At 35.3% G+C, this 22,544-nt stretch overlaps 1 protein-coding gene across 6 annotated transcripts in view; it reads right to left on the reverse strand.

Moving 5' to 3' along the window:
• Positions 1-22,544, reverse strand: part of WDR49 (WD repeat domain 49) — a 118,661-nt gene that overhangs the window by 56,857 nt on the left and 39,260 nt on the right. For all 6 annotated transcript variants that reach the window (XR_001597311.2, XM_016148155.2, XM_016148156.2 and 3 more), the window contains 2 exons: positions 21,233-21,381; positions 9,893-10,126 (listed from right to left, as the gene is read on the reverse strand). Coding sequence is in view for 5 of the 6 variants with exons in the window: in XM_016148155.2 (XP_016003641.2) it covers positions 9,893-10,126; positions 21,233-21,381 (383 nt within the window). In the remaining variant the exon portion in view is untranslated. The remainder of the gene's footprint in view (positions 1-9,892; positions 10,127-21,232; positions 21,382-22,544) is intronic.

Below are 22,544 nucleotides of genomic sequence, written 5' to 3' on the forward strand. Positions count from 1 at the left end.
GATGTGACACTTTATGTCCCCTAATTGTCTTCTTGCTATTCCAACAAGAGTAGGCATTTTAGCTGTCTTTTATATGCATCACAAGTCCTATGTCTAAGCAAGGAGAGGGATCAAAAATTACAGAAGCAGATGTCACTGGCTACAAGAGATCAGGACATTTGATTTAATTGCTGTTTTGTAATTTTATTTTTTTAGTCAGTGCTATTTCTGGTCTCATTATACAAAGCAGATTACCTCCTTTATTTCTATTTTGCATCAAATCTCAAGAAGTTACATCTCAGTAAGTAGCAAGGTGAGGAGAATGATATCTCAGAGTACTGGTACAGACAAAGGATTCAAATATTTTAAGGCAGCCATTCTGTTTATAAATCTTATTTATTTGATATCATCTCTTCTTAGATTAATTTCTAGTTTACTCTTTCTAATTCATTCCTTAAATTTATGAAACACCTACAATATGTAAGTCACAAGACCTAGGCATTGGGCACACAGCAGTGAAATATTCCTGCCCTTAAGAAGAGCAAGAGAGATGCGACCAGATTAGAAAAAAAGTACACACACACAGACACATATATGTAATCATTATAAAAAATATATAACTGAAAAGGAGATAGAGATCATTGGAAGTGGATACAAAGTTGGGGGCTCTGGGAAGGCCTCCCTGAGGTATCATTTGAGGAAAGACTGAGTGAGATGAAGGAAAAAGCTATGCAGGTACTTGGGTGAAGAGATTTCCAAGCAAAGAAAACTGTGATTCTAAGGCCCTGAGGCCGAGTTCCTTGGCATGTTCAAGGACTAGCAAGGAGGCTAGCAAGATTGAGGCAGTATGAGTAAGGGGAGGGGCCGTGGGCTGTGACCCTTGTGGTCATTATACAGGCAATCGAAACACTTCCAAAATCACCAGGCACCCACAAGAATCAGGAGACAAAGTCACCTCCTCTTTCTTGACGAATATTTATTTACCCTTTACTCTTGTTTTATTTTGTGTGTCTTTATAGACAATAGCATCCTTTTTCCTTTACAGAAAATCTATAAGAGAGGTATTATTGATCCTATTTTCTAGATAAGAAAACTATTGCTTATAAAAATTAAATTACTTGCTCAATGTAAAGCAATGCAAACTCTGACTCTAAAACCTTACCACCTACCTCATTTCAAAGAAAAAAATCTAAGAAAAAACTACTTCAAAAAATAGTTGATATTGCACTGGACTTCAAGATTCTCGTTCTGCATGGTTAGAAGTTGTCACTCTATCCCAACAAAATGAAAAATCAACAACTCTTCTTAGGTCAATATAAGGAATGAGGTCACGGGGCAAATCGCTGCATCAAAACTGGAAAGACCAACAGGCAAATAAAGAAAGTCACAATTTACCAGAGTGAAAACTGATGAACTGAAAACTCACGGGAAGCAGTGCCGAGGCAGGAAAACCCAAACTGTGATTGACAAATTACTGAAGTCTCAAAGTAGACAAGTCTGAGAGTTCAAAATTCCAGGGGAGCTAGCCATAGGGAGACCCCATAATTTTATGAGTTTTATTTAGAGAATATCAACCAGGTTCTCACTATAAATATTGAAGAAAAATCCTCTCGTGCTCCTGGCAGGGTCAAGGGAAAGAAACTATTTAGAAATATGTCAGACTACTCTGTTCTTAACAAGGTCTTCCCTGAGGATAAACTGTTTAACCAGAGCTTAATCTGCTGAGGTTTTGTCAGAGCCTATCTGGCATGAGGAGGGGAAATATTACATTATTGCTGGCTCTTGCCTTCCTGTTTTACCTAAGGGGGAGGAGAGACAACTGAGAAGCATACGTGAAGTTCACAGTCCAGAGGCACGGACTCACTAAAAGACTGAGATCTAATCATAGGACTATAGAAGGCTTCCTCCCCCGACACTCTCCCATCACATTTCTAAAGGCCTATTTACAGTAGTTCCTTTTACCCAGCATATCATGTCCAAAACTGAAGAAAAAAATTACACAATATACTAAATGGCAAGAAACAGTTTAAAGATTCAGAGCAAGCATCAGACTCAGACACGGCGGGGATGTTAGAATTATCAGATCAGAAATTTAAAAATAACTATGATTAATATGCTGAGGGCTCTAATGAGTAAAGTAGATAGCACTGATTCCAAACTGATTCTAAAGCTTATATAGAAGCCTAAGACCCAACACAATACTGCAGAAGAACAAAATTAAAAGACTGACACTACCCAACTTCATAGCTTACTATAAAGCTGCAATAATCGAAACAGTGTGATATCAGCAAAAGAATAGTCAATAGATCACTGGAACAGAATAGAGAGACCAAAAATAGGCCCACATAAATCTAATCAACTGATCTTTGACAAAAAAGCAAAGGCAATACAATGAAGATAAGACAGTCTTTTCAACAAATGGTGCTATCAACTGGATATCCACATGTTAAAAAAAAAAAAAAATGAATCTAGATACCGACTTTATATCCTGCACACACAAAAAAGAAAATCTAACTCAAAATGAATCACAGGTCTAAAGTTAAAGCAAAATTAAGAAAAACTATAACACTCAAAGAAGATAACATAGGAGAAACTTTAAATGACATCTGGTTTTACAATGACTTTTTAGATAAAACACAAGGGTATAATCCATAAATGAAATAATTAATAAGCTAGTCTTTATTAAATTTAAAATTTTCTGCTCTGCAATAGACACTGTCAAGAGGATGAAAACACAAGCCACAGATTAAAAGAAAATATTTTCAAAAGGCATATTTGATAAAGTACTGTTATCCAGAATATATCAAAAACTCTTAAACAATGAGAAAAGAAACAACCTCTTTAAAAATAGGCCTCACCAAAGAAGATAAACAAATGGCAAATAATATATGAAAAGATGCTCTACATCATGCGTCACCAGGGAAGTGCATAATAAAACAACAATGTGATACCACGCATTAGAATGGCGTAAGTCTGGAACACTGACAACATCAAATGCTGACAAGGATGTGGAGCAATAAGAACACTCATTCATTGCTGATAAGAAAGAAGATGCTACAGCCACTTTAGGAAGCAATTGGTGACTTCTTTACAGAACTAAAAATATTCTTACCATACAATTCAGCAATCAGGCTTCCTAATATTCACCCCCAAAAAGTTGAAAACTTACGTCCACACAAAAACCTGCTAATGGATGTTGATAGCAGCTTTATTCATAATTGCCATGCTTGGGAGCAACCAAGATGTCCTTCAGTAAGAAAATGAATAAAAATACTATGATACATCCATACAATGAAATATTATTCAATGCTAAAAAAAAAAAAAAAAGCTTTCAAGCATTAAATGATGCATAGAGGAAACATAAATGCATATTGAGTGATAGGAGCCAATCTGAAAAAGCTACGTATTGTATGATTCCAACTATATTCTGTAGAAGACACAACTAGGTAGAGAGTAAAAATATCAGTTGTTGCCAGGTGTTAGGAGAGGAGGATAAGAAGGCAAGATGGAGCATAGAGGATTTTTAGGGAAGTGAAATTGCTTTATATGACTCTGTAATGGTAGATACTTATCAAATACATGTGTCTAATCTCATAGAATGTATAACACCAAGAGTGAACCCTAACGTGTAAACTGTGGTTACATTGGTGATAAGGATGTGTCAATACAAGTTCGTCAACTGTAACAGATGTAGCTCTCGGGGGGGGGGGGGGATGTGGATAATGGAAGAGGCTATGCATATGAGAGGACAGGGAGTGTATGGGATATTTCTGTACCTCTTCTCAATATTGTCGTGAACCCAAAAGTGCTCTTAAAAAAAAAAAAAAGGTCTTAAAAAAGTAGCTGATTGTGATGATGAGAAAAGCTGAGGAGAGGGCCCTCTCCTGTCCTGCTGATAGATTTAATGCCGCTTTTATGGAGAACATTTGACAATATCTATCAAGGTTACTGACAAATAGTCTCTGACCCAATAATTTCAGTTCTAGGAATTTATCTCACAATTATTTCCTCAGTAGAGCTAAAATTTGTGTGTTTAGGGTTAAAAACTACTATACTATTTGTAATAGAAAAATATCAGAATTAATCTAATTGCCCAAAAGAGCTGGTTAATAAAAAGTTTGGTAGAACCAAGTAATAGAGTGGCATGCAGCTGTCATAAAGAAAAAGGGTACTGTAGGTAATGAGATAAAATGATCTTCAGGCTGTATGGTCAAGTGAAAAATCAATGTACAGAGCAATGTTTCTGTTCATATAATGCAGTACAAACTATGTAAAGATCTTTTAAAATAATATATTCCTAATATTAATAATTACATATATGTCTTTAAAAGTGAATATACATATTTTCTTGTGTATGAATAGAACAGCCTTTGAAGGGGCTAATGGCATTCACAAAACTGGTGGCCTCCAGGAAAGGAAACTGAGAAGGTAGACACAGGGATGAGAGAAAATATCCACTGTGTATCCTTTTGTCCTTTTGAGTTTTGTGACATTAAAATGTGTTATTTCTTCCAAGCTAATCATATTTAAATAAATATTCATGCGTATGCATGTGCACATATATGCGTGTATATGTTTTGGTGGAACCTTAAGAGTATGGTCCTTCCCATGTCTCCATCTAGTGAGTAGCCCTCATAAGCTGAGGATCCATGTAAAACCTCAAGGTGACTAGTAAAGAAAAGCCATGTTAACAGAATGGAGGTCACTTGGAGCCCAGCAATACGGCAGACAAAGAGAAATTTTTCATTAATGTTCATTTAGTTCTGTTCGAAAGAGAAACTCATTGATTTTGCCCTAAATACAAGCACTAAAGAAGCATAATGTCTTGTAAGGTGGAGATAAATTTTCCTTAAGCTTTTTCATTTCCCTTTTCTCAGATTTTATAATTACCAAGGAAACTGCAAATTGAATAGTTTAGATTTTCAAATATCTCAATTCCCTAAAAAATGATGTGCAGGAAAGGAAATGCACTGTCACTAAAAACTTATGCCCCACCCCCATTTTTAATGAATGATTGGCATTATTTTTCCTGTGATAGTTTGACAGATGGTCCTCAAGAAACAGTACCACTCTGGAAAAAGTGAAGAAAAGTTTAGTGTTCACATTTTCAAAACCAACATCTTATGATGGATTACAGGAACCCTACCAAGGGTCTCAGGATTCCTGCTAGAGGCAGCCAGGCAGCCAGTGTCTGACATACCTCTTTACATAACCATGTATGTGATTAATATGTTTACTCTTAGAGTTTAGATAAAATGGTAAGATTCTGGGAGGCAATTTGGGTATCAAATTATGTACTATGCATATAACTTAACCCAGAGAGTAATTCCTAGGATTTTACTTTAAATAAAGTCATAAGCATGAATATATTTATGTACAAAAAAATTGTAATAGCAAAATTCTCATCAAGGCAAATGGGTAAGTCAATGATGATGTACAACTACAATGGGATACTGTGCAGCCTTTAAAAAATGATGAAGTAGATCTACATTTAGATCCAAGGAAATATATTCCAATACATGACAGAATAAAAAAGTAGGTTACAGAATCTTATTTATGTAAAATAGTCTATGCACAGAGAGATATTTAGAACATGATTATATTTAGTTCCTTATTTGAGCTTTACTGTATCATTTAATTTCTTATAATTATGTAATGTTTTAGAAAATTAAGTGATTTCAATAACAAAAATAGTAAATATTATTGTCTGTCAAAATTTAATGATGCCTAAATGTCTGGCCTGACTATAAGTGTGTCCCAGGTTCAAAACAAACTGAAACACTACCTATTGTACAAAAACACATCTACCCACGTCATTAGGATAAAAGCCATAGGGATAACTCAGACATTTATCTATTTCTGTTTATGTTACAAATATATATTTTTGAAGTTTCCTAAAATTCATGAGTTTTTAAGAAAAGCTTCATTAAAAACTCAATGCAAAGATAGCTCATAAAAACTTCCTCCAGGATATTGAGTTACATTGACTCTTTCAAAACTGTGCATTCCAGGGACTCCCCCATCCTGCCCCATCCTGTTCTGCCACAGCTGTGAGGGTGAGCTTTTCAGGGTGAAACAACGCATGTTGTTTTTTTGTAAAAGGTTTTGCATGGTTTATCATCACTTTCTTAGATTAAGGGTACCAAAAGGCAGGAAAATGAAGAAAAGTCACAGAAATGTGCCAAGTTGCTTTCATACAGGGATTGTGTTAGGCCAGTGCTAAAGTCAAGTAGAATAAAATAATACCAAAGAGTTGTCAAAGAAATGACAACAATGGAAGTAATGTCTTCTTTTCAATTCAGAAAAATGGAAAGTCTTCAAAAAAGACACCAAACCAGATCATTAAAGAGCAAGCATCACTGTACTGAAAAACCATGGATTCCTTTTGAACTTGAAATGAGAAATAGCGATTATTGGCCTAATGTGGCGATTGAGCATCCAATTGGTGTTCAGAAGAGTATTAGGAGTTATAGGAAAATACAGAAGTGGGAGACAGGATCTTACCCCCTTAGGCCAAATAACAAGAGAAGAGAAAAATCAGAGTTTAGTTAACTGTTTAACAGGAAAACAACTAGAAATGTGACCAGTGCTCAAAGAGAAGAGATATAGGTGTGGCTCGAGCTGTCCCTGAAGACTTAGGGAGCTGAGAGGAACTGAATTCAGTTCCAGCCCTGGAACTGAATGTGTCTGAGCAGGAACTGCATTAGCTGAGAAGGGACAGGACAAACAACTTGCTCGCCTCAAGGGGTGGTCCCGAAGAGGAATAAGGATAAAGCCTAATTCAGTGTCCTCTCATCTTTCTAACTCCTCCCAACATTGGCTTTCACACGACACATGGTTAAATAAAGATTAAGTAATACTACGAAGTTGACAAGCAAAAGTGTTGTCGTAAAGCATTGACATTCAACCTGAGAGGTGTCAGGGACCTGGGGGCTCTCCTAGGGCTGGGCGCTTGGGAGGAAGGAGGACTATTTCCAAAAGACGGGCCACAGTGAGCAGTGCTAAAGATGTATGTTGTTACTATTACCATGTCTATGCCCCGCCAACACACGTTTTTAAAAGTTAATAGGGTCGAGACTGGTTAGTACTTGAATGGGAGACCATCTAGGAAGACCAGGTGCTATAGGCATAAAAAGTAAAAAATAAGGGGTTGTAAACTGACAGGTTCCTTGCAATCTGTGAGGTCAACAAGGGGTTGCCTTGCCTAAAAAAATTGTTTGAAAAAATAAAAATAAAAAATAAAATAAATAGATAAAAGTTAATAGACTGAAGCTTAGACATAATCTAAGTAATCTGCCCAACATTTGAACTCTGATCTTCTAACCCAGAGGTTCTCGAAGTTTTGATGTTGGGATCCCTTTATATTCTTAAAATTATCAGAGAATTTGAATAGCTTTTATTTATATTGGAGACATATATAGATATAGAGATGATAGATTAGATAGATGATAGATAGCTAGAGAGAGAGAGAGAGAGAAACAGACAATTTGCCATATTAGAAATTTAAACTGAGAAATTGTTAAAATATGAGAATACAAAAGCATACATTCCTTTGGCCATCAATGATGTCATCGCTTATCACGTGGCCTCTGGAAAACTCCATTGTACACTCATGACAAGTGAGAGTGAAAAAAAGCAAACAACAAATTAATATTATGATGAAAATAGTTTTGATCTCACAAATTTTTTAAAAAGATTTGAACCTCCCAGATGTCCGAGGTCATGCTGTGGGAATCAGTATTTTAATCCCAAATCCACATGTAATTTTTCCAAGACTAGACTGTGGTACATTCAGGAATGAACTTCACAATCTGGTTCTAAGCTCCATTTACTGCCCCAGCTCCCACAACATTTGCTAAGAGCTCCCGTACTAGCCACACCAGGATGAACCGTCTCCCAGTAAATGAACCGTGAGTGCTCAAGCAACTTTACAGGTGCTCATATTGTATTTCCTGTCTGAAATGACTTCCTTCTCCTTTTAAAGATTCCCACTCTAGGTTTCAGGGCTCTGCTGAGAAGTCACCCACCCAGCCCCAGGCGGAAATGACCACTTTCCGTGGATAGCACTTTGTTCTCTCCTTTGTTATACTGAATCCCATTTCCCTGTGAGTTGGTAACGTGTCTGCCTCCCCTTCTTTCATCCCACAATCCTGTCATGAGCAAGGAGGGACAGGAAGACACCTCGGACCTGCACTTAAAGACCTGAGCCTCCCTGAGCCACCGGGGCAAAGAAACTATAGTGTCTGAATGAATCTGATTCCGCAGTATTTGTTCAAAATTGTATTATTTGCTTTGTCTAATTACTATAAAATGATAGATATCTCTGGCTGATGGGACTGCTGGTGACATTGTTTTCTTTTACTTGACTGCAATATATTTTTATAATGATAAATATAATACGATGTTAAAGTATTTCTTTACAGCTTAACAGCTAATAGGAAGCACTTATGCATGTGACACAGAGTTCTGTGTGCTTTATATACATATTAATGCTTTTAATTATTTACGCTATTAACAGCAAAAATAAGTAGAGGTGTAAATATTCAACTCAACCGTATAGTGATTCTTCTTACATCATATACTATATGTGAATATTCTATTGTTGCCTATAACTTGCATATATTTGTGTTATCTTGGCTTTAACTTCATGTCCCAAATGGAAAATTCCAGATCTTTTTTTGTGTCTCATTTCCTGAATTCCTCAGGGAATATTGCTCATCTTGTAGCCAGGCAATATAGGATCTTAACATCTATGCACAAACCTAGCTTTTTAACTTTACAGATCTCAATTAGCAAACTGTTCTCTTGGAAACAAATCCATCTCTCAGTGGCCACCAGGGAGCCGAATTAACTGGTTGCTTTCATAAAGTTCAGTAAACCATTTATGGGGGAATGTTTCCCACAGATGGAATTCAAAATGGATTGTTTTGTAAAGGACTTTTATCTCCTAGAATAACTAGAAAACAGAATGTTTGAAGTAGTGACATGACACACTACTCATTACTAACAAAAAGCTTTCCACCCCTTGCACAAAATCTGAACTACTCATTTCTGCGTGACTGCAGAAGCTTCTGCAGAAGGGAAGGAGAGAATGGGTTGGGGTTATTGTTTAATTGGCCGCAAGCTGGATATTGGCGATCAGCTGGGTTCCTGCTGTGCTGTGACAGTCAGACCTGAGGTAATCTTTGTGCCACTAACCTCCACTGGCCTGTGCACCCTCGGTGACATCCCCAGGCTGGCCCACCCTGTCCTCTAAGAAGGCCTGTGGTCTGTGCGGCATCTCTGCTCCGGAGGAGCCAGGCTTCCTCATTGGCATGCAGGTAGCGCTCCCATAAGCAAAGGCTGCAGAGTGTCATTAAAGTGGTGGGGAGACAAACAACACTCACGCTGCATACCAAGTGGCACCACATTTAACTGAATCATTTTATTATCAATACATTCCGGGCTGGCACTGTGAGCCACTCGTGTAAAATATGCTGGCAAAATGGATCTCTGCTAATTACATTTCATGCATATTTCAGAATTTTCCATGGGGATACAGGAAGACAGTGTTCATAAAAGAAAATTTTACAGCCAGGTTCGCTTGCATTTGGCATCAAGACCCAAACTAGCAGGTAACAAAGATAAGTTCAATTTTGTTACATGTTGCGTTTGTTTTAGCTGAAATATTGTGATTTTTTTTATAACTCTATCTGTGCTGCTGTGGTCACTGGCTGAAAATGAAATTATTCTTCGAATCCACCTAAACACACATTATTGTAAAAAAAAAAAAAAAAAGCACATGGCTATTAAATCATTTCTTTCCCACGTTTCTTTTTCTGTATTCGTCCTAATGACCTTAGACCTTGGAATTAAGAAAACGAAACTCTGGATGTGGGGACCTGTTAGGAGAGTGACAGAAAAGCATCATTACCTGCTTCAAGGCTGAACTGTAAAGAACACAAGTGACTGCGTTCTCGTGGCTTCTCAGCCTCTTGCCGGTGTTCCTTTTCATTGCCAACAATGCGAGCTGGTGATTAAATGAGATGAAAAGTCGACCGTGGGCTTCATCAAAGTGGAAGAGGCATCTGAAGTCCTGACTTTTAGGGAAAGAGCATGCTATCCTCTGGATGGACAACTGGTGCTGTATATCCCAGAGTCTCAAAATCTGGATGAAAAGTGATAAAGTCATATGAATATGTCAAGAATAATTCTAATTTTTTAGTCAAGTCATTTTCTGCCGCTTCCTCAACTCCACGCAGACAGCTGCTTCCTCCACAGTGCTATCACTGTTCACACGTCTGTCATAACACTTTTTTTTTTTTTGGTATTTCCGTTATCCATATAAATACCTCATCAATCATGATCTCCTCTAGAGAAGGGATGTGTTTTGTCTTGGTCCCTAGAAAAGTGCCTGGCACTTAGTAAGTGCTGGTAGCAGGTAGACTAGCGGCTACCAAACATGTCCATGTCCTATCCCTGGAATGTGTCACTATATTATCGTAGACTTTTGCACATGTAATGAATTAAGGACTTTGAAAATGTCATATTATCCTGGATGATTTGACTGAGTTCAACATAATCACAAGGGAAATCAGAGTGATGGGATGTAAAAGGACTCTACCTACTGTTACTGACTTTGCAGATGGAGGAAGGGGCCTGGAGGCAAGAAAGCTGGAAAAGGCAAGGAAACGGTTTCTTTCCCATAGCCAGCCTCCAGAAGGCAGGAGAGCCCACACAACACCTTGATTTTAGACCCTTGAGACCCATGCTGCAATTCTAACCCACAGAACACAAAATAATTTTGTATTGTTTCAAGCCCAGCTTGTGCTAACTTGTCACACAGTAGCAATAAAAAATTAACAGTGTTTTCTCTCTCTCTCTCTCTCTCTCTCTTTCTCTCTCTCTCTCTCTCTCTCTCTCTCTCCCCTCTCTCTCTCTCCCCTCCCCCTCCCCACTTTCTCTCTATATAAAAGACTTTGTATTAAATTAAATCAAGTTCAAATAAACCATAGAAACTAGATTCTTATTCAAACACAGACAATCAAGACACAAAGATGATATACAGATAGAACAAGACAAACAAACAAGAAAAAAAAAAACAGGAAGAGCAGCTTTGTAGGTACAAGTGTTGCTGCTATGCGTCTTGGTGCAAAATTAACACAGGCCAGGGAGGAAAATGGAATCAAAATCAAAATGGTGAAAAGCACCTCCAGCAAGGACTAGCAGGCAAGATCAAGGGCCAGACTTCTTGAGTTCTAAATCTTGACTTTGTCCCCTAGTGTAGGGTGACCTCCAGCAAGTTTCTTTGTCTCTCTGAGTTTACGATGTAGTACTTCCCTCATCCTGTGCCGTGAGGATTAAATGAGAGCCCATGTAAAGCACTGAGCATGATGACCAGCACGTCATATGTGTAATAACTACTCTTTTATGATTACATTTTATTTTTCATTGTGTAAATATTAAAACCTAAGAATGAAGAAGGTTCTTTCAAATAAACTAATCTATCTTATCCAGTGTGAGAATTATATCTAAATTATCTATTAAAACAATGGTTTCTCTTTAAAGAAGTGTTTATTACTCCATAAGGCAGGCAATCCAATAATTCTTAACCTATTTTAAATCAGATACACCTTTAGGAAAATAAAAAACTGTTGAAAATGATGATCTGAATGAACAAGACAAACAAAAGCTCATAGTCACAGGCAACAGTTTAGTGCTTGTGAGAGGGAAGGCAGGGGTGGGGGAGATGAGGATAAAAGGGGTCAAATATATGGTGATGGAAGATTTGAGTTTGGGTAGTAAACACACAACGTAATATACAGATGACATATAATTGAATTGTACACTTGAAACCTATATAATTTTATTAACCAAAGTCACCCTAATAAACTTAATTTAAAAAAGGAGCTGATGGTCTGTCCCCTCCCCCTAAATGCATATACTCATACAAATACACGATTTTCCATATGATCTTGGAGGAACACGGACACTCACACACACACCTCCCATAGTACGTGTAGACCCTAGGAAGCCACAGGATAGGAATTTCTACAGTAATTATTAAGTATGTTCAAACGAAAATGTTCTCGTCTACCTCTTGAGTCTATTCTAACCTCTTTTCTTACGTCTACATAAACCTCTTCGTACACCTCTTGCCCAGGTTAAATGATCTCAATTCCCTGAACCATCATGTTATCAGTTTTTAGGTCTCATTCCACCATGGCAGCCTCTCGATTCTCTCACTTTGTTTTCACTTTTTTTCCAGGGGAGGATGGTCATCCAGACCTTGTTTACTTTTAAAAATCATAGCAGGATATGTCATGGCATAAAATCCAATAGCACCGAAAGATTTTTTTCTCCCCAGCCCATCTCTCTCAAACTCCAGTGTCACACTCCTAGAGACAGCCTTCTTTAATCTTTCTGGGTTACAGGCTTCTCAATAACACCAAATAATAGCAGTGTGTGTGTGTGTGTGTGTGTGTGTGTGTGTGTGTACATAGCATATATTAATCATATATCTAATGACTCTCTCCTTTGGGAAAAAAAAAAAAGAAGTTACTTTCGCTCCTCTTATTCCTTTCTCGTCCCATTCCTCTCAATTTAAACATTTAATTTTTTTTGGTCCCATCAGCTGTTCTAATTTAAATATACTTACACACTAATTAATGCGCTATAAACGAGACAGTATCTTTTGACTCACCAGTATGTAAAATGGGCACCTTAGGGTCCTCAAAGGTTGGTTTGAATCAGTGCGCTCAGAGTTGAGGCACTATTTTGGGTGATTCCCACCACTGTCACAGGTGCTGTGACTTCCCTAACGCAGCCTATTTTTGCATTAGCTGATTAAGCCACTCCATCATACATTCCACATACCTTGAAGGCCTAACTGAGCAAAACTCTAATTATTATTCCCATGAACAAATAGTCAAACAAGATATCTACCATCTTATCTTCAAAAGTCTGATGTTTTAAGCTAAGACTTGGATTTTTCCTAGTTTTGATTTATAGTTACTGGGCGACAATATAATGTCAAATCATAAACCAATTATATTGACAATTTTTCCCTGATTTGTTCACGAATCTCATGGAACATAGTAGATGTTTAATAAGTATTTTTTAAATTTCTTGAAGACTGTAGTTCACCTGATAACTATGTCTATATCCATCTTATTGATAAAAAGATTAGCTAGAATAAGTCAAAAAATATAGCACTCTCATAAAAAAAATTTTTGCCTCACTTCTACATGGTTCACCTAACTGCAGATCTCATATAATCTACAATGAAAATTTATGAGAATTTTTCAATATCCTGCAGTAATAATTATGTTCAATGTATAGAGTAACATTTCCATCTACCAAAAAAACTTAAACAGCAGTACTAATTCTTCTAACTCAAGAATATATATTTATGAAGTACATTGGATTTTCTTGGCAAGAATTCATTAAATAATTCATTCTGGTTCTTAGTCATTATTATGATTTAAAACATTCTGGAAGATCTCCAGAAAATATTTATCCTCAGAAATAAAGATTCTACAAGAACCAGGACTTACAAACAGATTTTAATGTGTTCTAAATATAAATAAAATTGATAAACTATTCTGAATGTTAAAGCCATTAAGATTAGACACATCTAGATTATTCACAGGCACTCATATAACAGTCTTGCCCTCATACATTCGTATTACTTTCCCTCAAGGTCCAAAATCCTGTCTTGTTTAGCAGGGAATTTGTTCAAAAAATAAAAACTAACCCCATGTCAGAATAATAATCTGGGGCATAGTTGAGTATAGATCAATAATAACTCTACAGTATTAACGGATTGTAATTTCTCCAGAATGATTTTCTACTGTGTTGTTCAAATGATTTACATTGGCTTTAATATTTCATTGACATTTAGTCATATAAATTAAATCAAAAATAGAAAATAGATGAGTGACAAACTCTTTAGACTATGACAGGTTATTTTTTGCTATTAGCAACTAAAATTAAAAATATTTTTTATAAAACTGTGTATGTTCATTGTTTTTTTTCTTAAAATAAATTTTTATTGTTCTACTTTCCCTTCTTCCTCTGGAGAACTCTCTCAATTCATGTTCCTACTAAGTCCACCTTCTAATTTTAATTCTCTCTGCTGAGGTTCAAAGCAACAGCACTGATAATCTGCATTTTCCTAGAAATCATGTCATAATATGTGACCTCCCATAAGCTTTTCAATTTTTCCTATACTACCACATTCTACACCAGTATTTCTTAACCTTGACATTAGAAACACCTGTGGTTCTTTAGAAATATCCTACGCTTGGGGCTTTGTCCCAGGCCAATTAAATTAGACTTTTTGAGGATGGGCTCAGGAATTAGTAATTTTTAAAAAATTTCCCAAATATTTCTTTTGTATTTTACCTTAACTTCTCTACTTTGTCTTAAGGTCAACACTAATCCCATTAAACAAGAAACCCTGCTCTCAACTTAATCAGTAATATCATGGGGCTTGTCTCTAAACCAGATAACCATACTTCCCTTTTTTCTTCATTAGTCTATATCTTTTTAATCATGAAAAATATTTCACATTAATTCAATTTTATTAATCAAGTCCTTTGACAAAATGTCACTTATATATCAGGTTAATATTTGTGAATCCTGGGCTCTCCTCTTCTTCTACATTCAAGTCAACTTTTGGAAAAGAATTAGGCCACAGTTCAGAAAAGATCATATTTAATATCAATTTTCATTCCAGATATGCTAGAGGTGTTTTTTTCTTCTTAGTAAGAGAAATAGATAAATCAACAAACACCAAAGCATAACAATTACAACTAATAATTGGTTCTTTTCAAAATATTTTCCACAAATCTTTCATCTAAACTGTACTATTTCTATTTACATCATTACACTTGAGAAATCATGATGTCTGTTCCAGCTCAGACTTACATATTTGGGAGCTCTTTATTTTATCTACATGTTATATTAAGAGGAATAAGTAACTAAACTTGTGACCTTATATCAGGTAAAATTTAGCTTGCCACATAATGATGATATATTTTTTCTGCTTAATCTTTACCTTGCTTCAACTGTTAGATATTGAATAATACAGGATTATAAAAACAAATATTCTATTACTTATATACACATTAGAACCAGAAACTAGTGGATTGAGACTCCAGGCACGCAGATCCTGGTTTTAATACCACTCAGGCTTGTCATCTTAAATATATGATCTTACTTCTCCGTTTCCTCACCTTCTACCAAAGTGGCCCCTGCCGGCTCTGAAATTCTGTTGATTTAGTCTATCATGTAGTGAAATTGCTCAATCTATTATCTAGAGATTCCAAAATACCAACAATTCAAACAAATTCAAGGAGGCTTTTTGACAAGACTGGACTAAAGAAGTGTAGGACATTACCATATTTCAGTCTGGTTTTACTGAAGAATTTCTCCCTGCTCCCTGCCAGAGATGGCCAGAATCACACACAAAGGCATAATAAAACTATAAAAAATAAGTAATTAATTAATAAATGAGGAAACAAATAAATAAATAATACTAGTCTTTTGCCTGATCACTATTACACTTATAAATGGATAACTTCATGGATAAGATAGGTGCATGAATAGGTGCATGGATAGGTAAAGAATCTGTTTTCAGTGTGCTTTTTAAAACTAAATCATTTATTTACATATTGGCAACATGTCCAAGTTTAATTCAAAGTAGTTAGGTAAAAAAAAAAAATTCATAATTTTCTAATGTAAATATAAGAGTGAGGGAAAAATAGAAAACAGATTCAGACGACTCTATGGAAATGAGACTTGTTTGGTTTCATCAAACATGTACTACTAACTCCTGCCATCCTGTAAGAGATAGATATAAAATGGCAATAGGAAAAAAAGAGAGAGAGAATACATCATTAGGAGATATTAAGGACAATACTGCACCAGCTCAGCGTTGAGGGGTAACCCACAAAAATGGACTAACTACTTGCAGAGAATGGGATAACGGGAACTTAAGGCATTGGCTCTCCTGAATGTATTAACGAGTCTTGCTGTTTAGAATTTAAGCCTTTAGATAATCCACGAAAGCATAATGAGTGAATATTTTAAGACAATTTGTTTGACATGATACACGGTGGCAGAACGCCTCAACTAATGTTTTTAACTAAAGTCATATAACAAATCTTCCTTCAAAAAATATTTTCACCATTTTTCCCAATATTGAAGTCAAACGAAATATTATTCAGAAATTAAAATCTTCTGCTGTGCTATTCATCTTCAAATTGTTATCATAACCTTTATTATTCTTCTCTTTTTTGATCATTCTTTTCAACAAAAGTGAAAGAAGACATATAGCTCTCAGACTCAGGTTTCTATGATGTATCTGTGTATTCTGTTATTGGCCTTGAAAAAGTCTAAATCTTCTCTAACAGTATGAATTGTACTGCAGAAACCTCATTAATTTCCAAGTTCAGATTTGATAATAATTTTTACTAATACCAACATTTTATTTCAAGTGTTTTCTTTTTTTAAAACAAAAGTTCCTTTAGGGAATTTTTAAATTTCAGTTAAATTGATTTTTTGCCTTTCTCATTACTCTCATATCACTGAAAAACAACAATTTTTTCTGTGGTCTTTAAAAAGATCCCTAACCTTGCTTTCCAAAGATCATAGTTCCTCTTTTATTTTACAAAGTACATTTAAACACTTTAAGTTTCTTTTCTTTTCTTTTTTTACTTACTTAATATTTGTACTAACAACAACTTTGAAGGAAATAAGTAAAAAACAGCTAGAACAAATATCATTGCAGACTAGGTTTTTGTAAGGGGCCTTCCTGCTTCAAAGAAACACAATCCTGAATAAAACATAACTCTGCTTCCTTGCTGGGCCTTCAGGAAGTGTGAACAATCTCTCCTAGTCTAAAAGAAGAAAGAGAGAAAAGGAAACAAACTTAAGATGGAGACAGTGAACAGTAGGCATGAAAGCAAAGATTGCAGCCTTGGACCCTAAGCCTTGGACCAGCAGCAAAATGGAGGAGGTACTGAGAGACTATTCAATTAAACTGGACAACAGAAAAGGAGCATAGAGTAGCCTCAGAACGGCGTTTTCCTCGTTTCTGCTCTGCAAACACATATACAAATCTTCTCTGAAGGAGAGCCTCTTCAATTTAGTTGCTATGAATGCCTACAGTTTAGCAACCCCAAGGTAACAATAAAAGATTACCAAACATAAAAGGTAACAAGTCACCATGAGAGAGAATCACCAAAATAGCAAATATCAGATGTGGATCACCAAGGACTCCAGATATTGGAATTATTAGGTAAGAATATAAAATGAATAATATAAAATTAAAGAATTAAATGTTTAAATATCCAAAATGACAAATAACAAAAGACTATCCAAAATTACCAGGCCGGTACAAAAATAATTTGATAGGGGGAGCCATGTTAAAATTAAAAACTCGATGTATGGGTTATATAAAAAGAAGACACAGCTTCATTAGAAACACCACCATTAAAGTTAAGAATATCATAAGATGATAAGGTGCCGCCTGAAATATGGACAGAAAACCTGAATAAGGAATAGGAAAAAAATCTGTGCATAAAATTTTTCTGAAAAACAGCTAAAAAAAATGAGTAAACACAGGATGTGCTTTCTCAATATTTTAAAGATGTCAAATGTCAAATTTAATGTAATTCCAATTCAAATACTAATATGGTTTTTTATGGAACATAAATATTGATCCTAAAATTTACTTGGAAGGAAAGAAAATGCCAGAGGATAGCTAAAATTGAAAAAGGAAAACAAGAAGTAGGAGTCGCCCTACCAGGCATCAAAACATACAATAAAGCTATGCTGGTTAAACAGTGATATATAAGTATAGGGAAAGGCAAGTAGGCTAATGGAAAGTGATATACTGTTTACCAGAAAACTAATCATGAATACTTCTTTGCGTTCATACACACACTTAGAATGGTATATTTAATTTTATAAAAATATCATACATTATCGCACAATACATTGTAATATATAATATATTAGGTAATAATAAAACAATATGAGAAGATACACAAAACTGTTACTAATAGCTACTTGTGGGGAGAGAAATTGATTTGAAGGGGAAATGAGCAAGAAGAATATTCCCTTTTATACTACATGCCGCTTCATTTACAGTTTTTATGGAATGGCATTAATCCATGTACTTTTGTCATTAAAACAAAATGAAAATGACTTCATTTCTGGGAGGACAGCAGGAATTTGAGGAGGGGGAATACAGAAGGGAAAGGAAGACAAACAGGTAAGATGGAGGCATCAACAGGAAATTTTGACTTTGTACTTTCCTTACTGACCTTGAGTCTACAATACATAAATCAAGCTCTGGGCAAAATCAGAACCCCAAACGAAGGATTAAGTTACAAACTGATCTGATTCTGGTGATCCAGACAGGATTAGTAGCCCAAGAAAGAAGGGTTAAAAGCAATAGAAAGGTGTAATCAGGTTCACTGGTCGGAAGAGCGACCCCCAGCAGAGAGAGTTCCCCTATGCTCTCTGACAATCCTTTTTTACTTCCCATGGTGATTCCTCCTTCAAATGACCAAGTTGCTGGCTTCCAGCAGAGCCTTGCCATCAGTAACTGCCACCTTAGGGACAGTTTAAGATCTAAAGCAAAAAGCAATTAAACATTTAGTATGATACCAAAGTCTATAGGGATAAAGTTACTGCTTATTTATCACTGGAAAGTGGCAATAGAACAGTCTTCCAAAAGAGAATTGGTTTCAGATTATTTCTGGAGGAAATTATTTAATCTAAATTGCTTTGATCTCAAAATCCTCTAATTTAGCAACTCATTGACCAAAACATAGTTCAATCAAAAGCTCTTCTAAAAAAGGAATGCTTCCTTTAGTTTTCCTTGTTCCTCAACTTATCCCCGGTCCTATAAAATATCCAAAACCATTTTACGGCAATAAAGCAGAGGCTTAACCTTGTAGCAGAAAGCCCTGCTGTTTGTTGTGAAGACATAATGACTGAGATTATTATGCATTTATCAAAGTGACATAACTTTAGACTAATGTGAAAGACAGCATGACAAGCTTTATTATAATGTAATGGTTTAGGAGTCAAAGCAAAAATAGAATGATAAACGTATTTGGAGGAGGCCAGGGAGTCTTAACACTGATTGCAGCTGTACGAAATCAATTCTGACTTTAAAGACATGTTTTCATTTGCTTTTAAAGTTATAAAACCTTTCAAAGAACTCTGTAATGATAAAATATCTAATATTTATTTTTGATAGATTCATTAATTTAATTAATAAATGAATTTACTAGTTTCTCAAGATTTATTGAGGATCTACTATGTGTGTAGTACAATGTAAAAAAGACATAGTCCCTAACTTCACAAATCCTATCAGTTAGTTGACATTACACTATTTTATATATTAAATAAAACATATGTTTAATGTACATTACTATGTGCTAGGTCCCAGAAACAAAAATTAATCTTTGCCTTTAAGCACTTAAAATCTAGTGAAAGATATAATGTACATATACAATCTCAAGTACACAAGTCAGATTATGTTAAATTCAATAATGGAAGTTGGAACAAATGCTAAAAGATCTCAAAAAATAAATAAATGGGCATCAAAAAGGGCATCAAAAAAAAGTTTTCACTCTGAGCTTCTTTGGTACTTAGATTCATGGTAATGTATCTTCACTTGAAGCTGTCGACAGATAATTGAACAAATACTGCAAGATGCCAAGCACTATGACAGTATACAAGCTAAAAAGATACTGACCCTACTTAAGGAAGCAAATTAATATTTCAGCACATGACAAAGGCTCTAATGAGGGACATGGGTGTAATGGGAATGCAGAGAAAGAAACTACTCAGTCTGCATGAAAGACTCCAGAAAGTCTGAAACTTCCAGGATAAATAGACATTTGCCAATTGATCACAGAGGAGATGAGATGAGATTGAAGTCAAAAGCAAGAGCATGTTGCAAAGCCATGAGTCAGCATGGTGAAAAGAGTTTGCGGAGTTTGAAATGAGTGGAGCATTAAATGAATAAAGGTGAAAAGAAGCAAGTGAAGTGGGACTGGTAGACCAGGGGAGGGCTTTGTATAAAAGTTTGAGAATTTTAGAAGCGATGGAGGGCAAAGATGAGAAATTAAAGAAGTTTTCTCACAAACCATTTAATTAGCAGAATAGAGGGCAGATTGAAGTCAGACCAGTCCAAAAGTTGGGGACATATTTATATTGCTTTGTAGCATTTCAGACAAAAGAAGATGAGATTTTGAATTAGAACCATGGCAGATGAGAAGGAGAGGTGAGGCTGATAAACATGTTTTGATGGTAGAATCAATAAGAATTGACAGTTGGTTGGTGAAATTTAAGGGAAAGGGAGATTTATATTATAAATATACAGTAAAATATGCAAGTTTGGCAGGACTTATGGGAAGAAGGAGGCTAAAGATTTATGGATGAATTTCTATTTAATTTTTATATATACATGTATCACTTTATAATAAAATTAAAAGTAAGATTCACTGAAAGAGTTTCTGAGTTGTCTCAAGTAAGCCAATTGCCTACCTTTCTTTTCTTTAAAACCGAGGTCTTGAAATCTATCACATGCTAATCTATCACTAGATCTAGAAGCCAGGCATTATATAAAATGAAAGTTTTACAGAGGAACAAATGACAGGATTCTTAGAGATTAAGAAATTTTCCTAAATAGATATATGTAGTAAATAGTAGGAATTCAACCTAGGCTATCTGATTCCAATGCCATGTTTTTCCTATCATATTTAAAATATCAATATCATCAAATAGAAATAGACCGATGTACTAAACTGAAATGTTCTTAATGTACTTGATAGTCTTCAGATTAACTTTGATTTCTTACTTACTGAGTCTCTTCAGTATCAAAGCAACAATAGCTAACTGTCTGTGTGTATTCCATATCTTACCAAAGTAACATTTCCTCATGCCCATTTCTGTTTTTTACGATTGAATTAGAACATTTTTTAAATCTCAAGATTTGACATATTAAGAGCTCAATAATAAGGATTAAATTCATGAGTACATGTTTTAAGAAAAAATTTTAATGAAATACTTTGTCCAGCCTAGGACTATCGTTAAATGACTATCAATATAATAGCTTTTGCAAATATAGATTTCTAAAGACATAGCAGTTAGCCAGCATTTTTTAAAAATCTACACCATCTCTCAGGGTAATTCACAATCAAGGATAGATTTGCATAGAACTAAAGCAATGCACGATGTTACTTACTTTATCTTTGGAGAAGCTGAAAAGTTGTTTTTTTGTAGCAAAAAATTGGACAGCTAAGACACTGGCTGAGTGACCCCAAAGAACACCAACTGGCTTAGAGACAACATAGGGGTTCCAAAGGCAAACTTTATTGTTAATGCCAGCAGTTGCTAATCAGAATTAGAAAGAAAAAGAAATGTTTTTAATAACATGACTAACTCCCAGCATTTTCTTTTTGAAATGAATTTATCACATATCTACAGATAAACATCTTCTGGGCACTAATGTTCCTGTCTTAAAAGATGGACAATCTTGTCACTGCCTAACAGCCCAAGTTCACAGTGCATGGGTTCTATCATCTGAAATAGCTGAAATAGAGGAAGTAGGGAAAAAAGGATATTTATGAGGTGAAAGGACAATACAGTCCCATTTAGGAAGCAACCAGCAGCTCAACCAGGAGGAGACAATATCCTGCTTCCTAGTTTCTGTATTTCCACTCTCCGTCCAAACAGCCCAGGGATATGTTAAAGTTATGCTATGAGTAAGAAAGAACTAAAGCAATATTTAAAGTTTCCAAACTAAATAAAAGTTATATTAAAAAAATATTTTCACCATCATGTAAAGAACTGAGCATTTATAAGTATCAAGAAACACAAATATATTTTTGACCTACTTTATTGAGAGAATAAGGTGTTTTTTGTTTGTTTGTTTGTTTGTTTAACATAAATTGGTTATATTCCAGGAGCACATCAAGATTAGGGAGCACAGTGCTTCTTCAAGTCTGCAGAAAGACCAGAAAAGCATTGTTCGTTGTTCCCTCTGGACTGATTGTAGAACCTAGTTTATTCACCCTTATTTTTCCAGCACTGAGCCAGGTACAAAGTAGATATCAGTAGAAAGGTGTTGAAATATTCAATCAATCAATCAATCAATCAATCAAAGAAATGGTTGATATTTTGAATCCTTCCAAACTCAATCCACCAAACCTTTCAGCCATCTTTAATAAATCTGCAACACTCCTTGAAAGCTTAATGTTGGCATATTCCTGAGTTCATATTCAAAGTATCTTTTATCATGATTGTCAACTATTATTGTTGGGAATTTTAAGGACTCAGCTCCCTGGCTAAGAGTCTATCAAAACTCTTCATATGAATGATAATTACTGAATGAGGGTTAATATGGCTCATTTTGCAGACCATATATGTTCAGTCTCCATAACTACTCTATTAATTTTTCAACAATACTTCACTTTTGTACTGTTTTAACTAATATCATATATGTCAAATCATCAACTTTCAAAATTTCTATATATTTTATTTAAAGAGTTAATACC

This window comes from Rousettus aegyptiacus, unplaced genomic scaffold (assembly GCF_014176215.1).
Source record: "Rousettus aegyptiacus isolate mRouAeg1 unplaced genomic scaffold, mRouAeg1.p scaffold_m13_p_4, whole genome shotgun sequence".
NCBI lineage: Eukaryota > Metazoa > Chordata > Mammalia > Chiroptera > Pteropodidae > Rousettus > Rousettus aegyptiacus.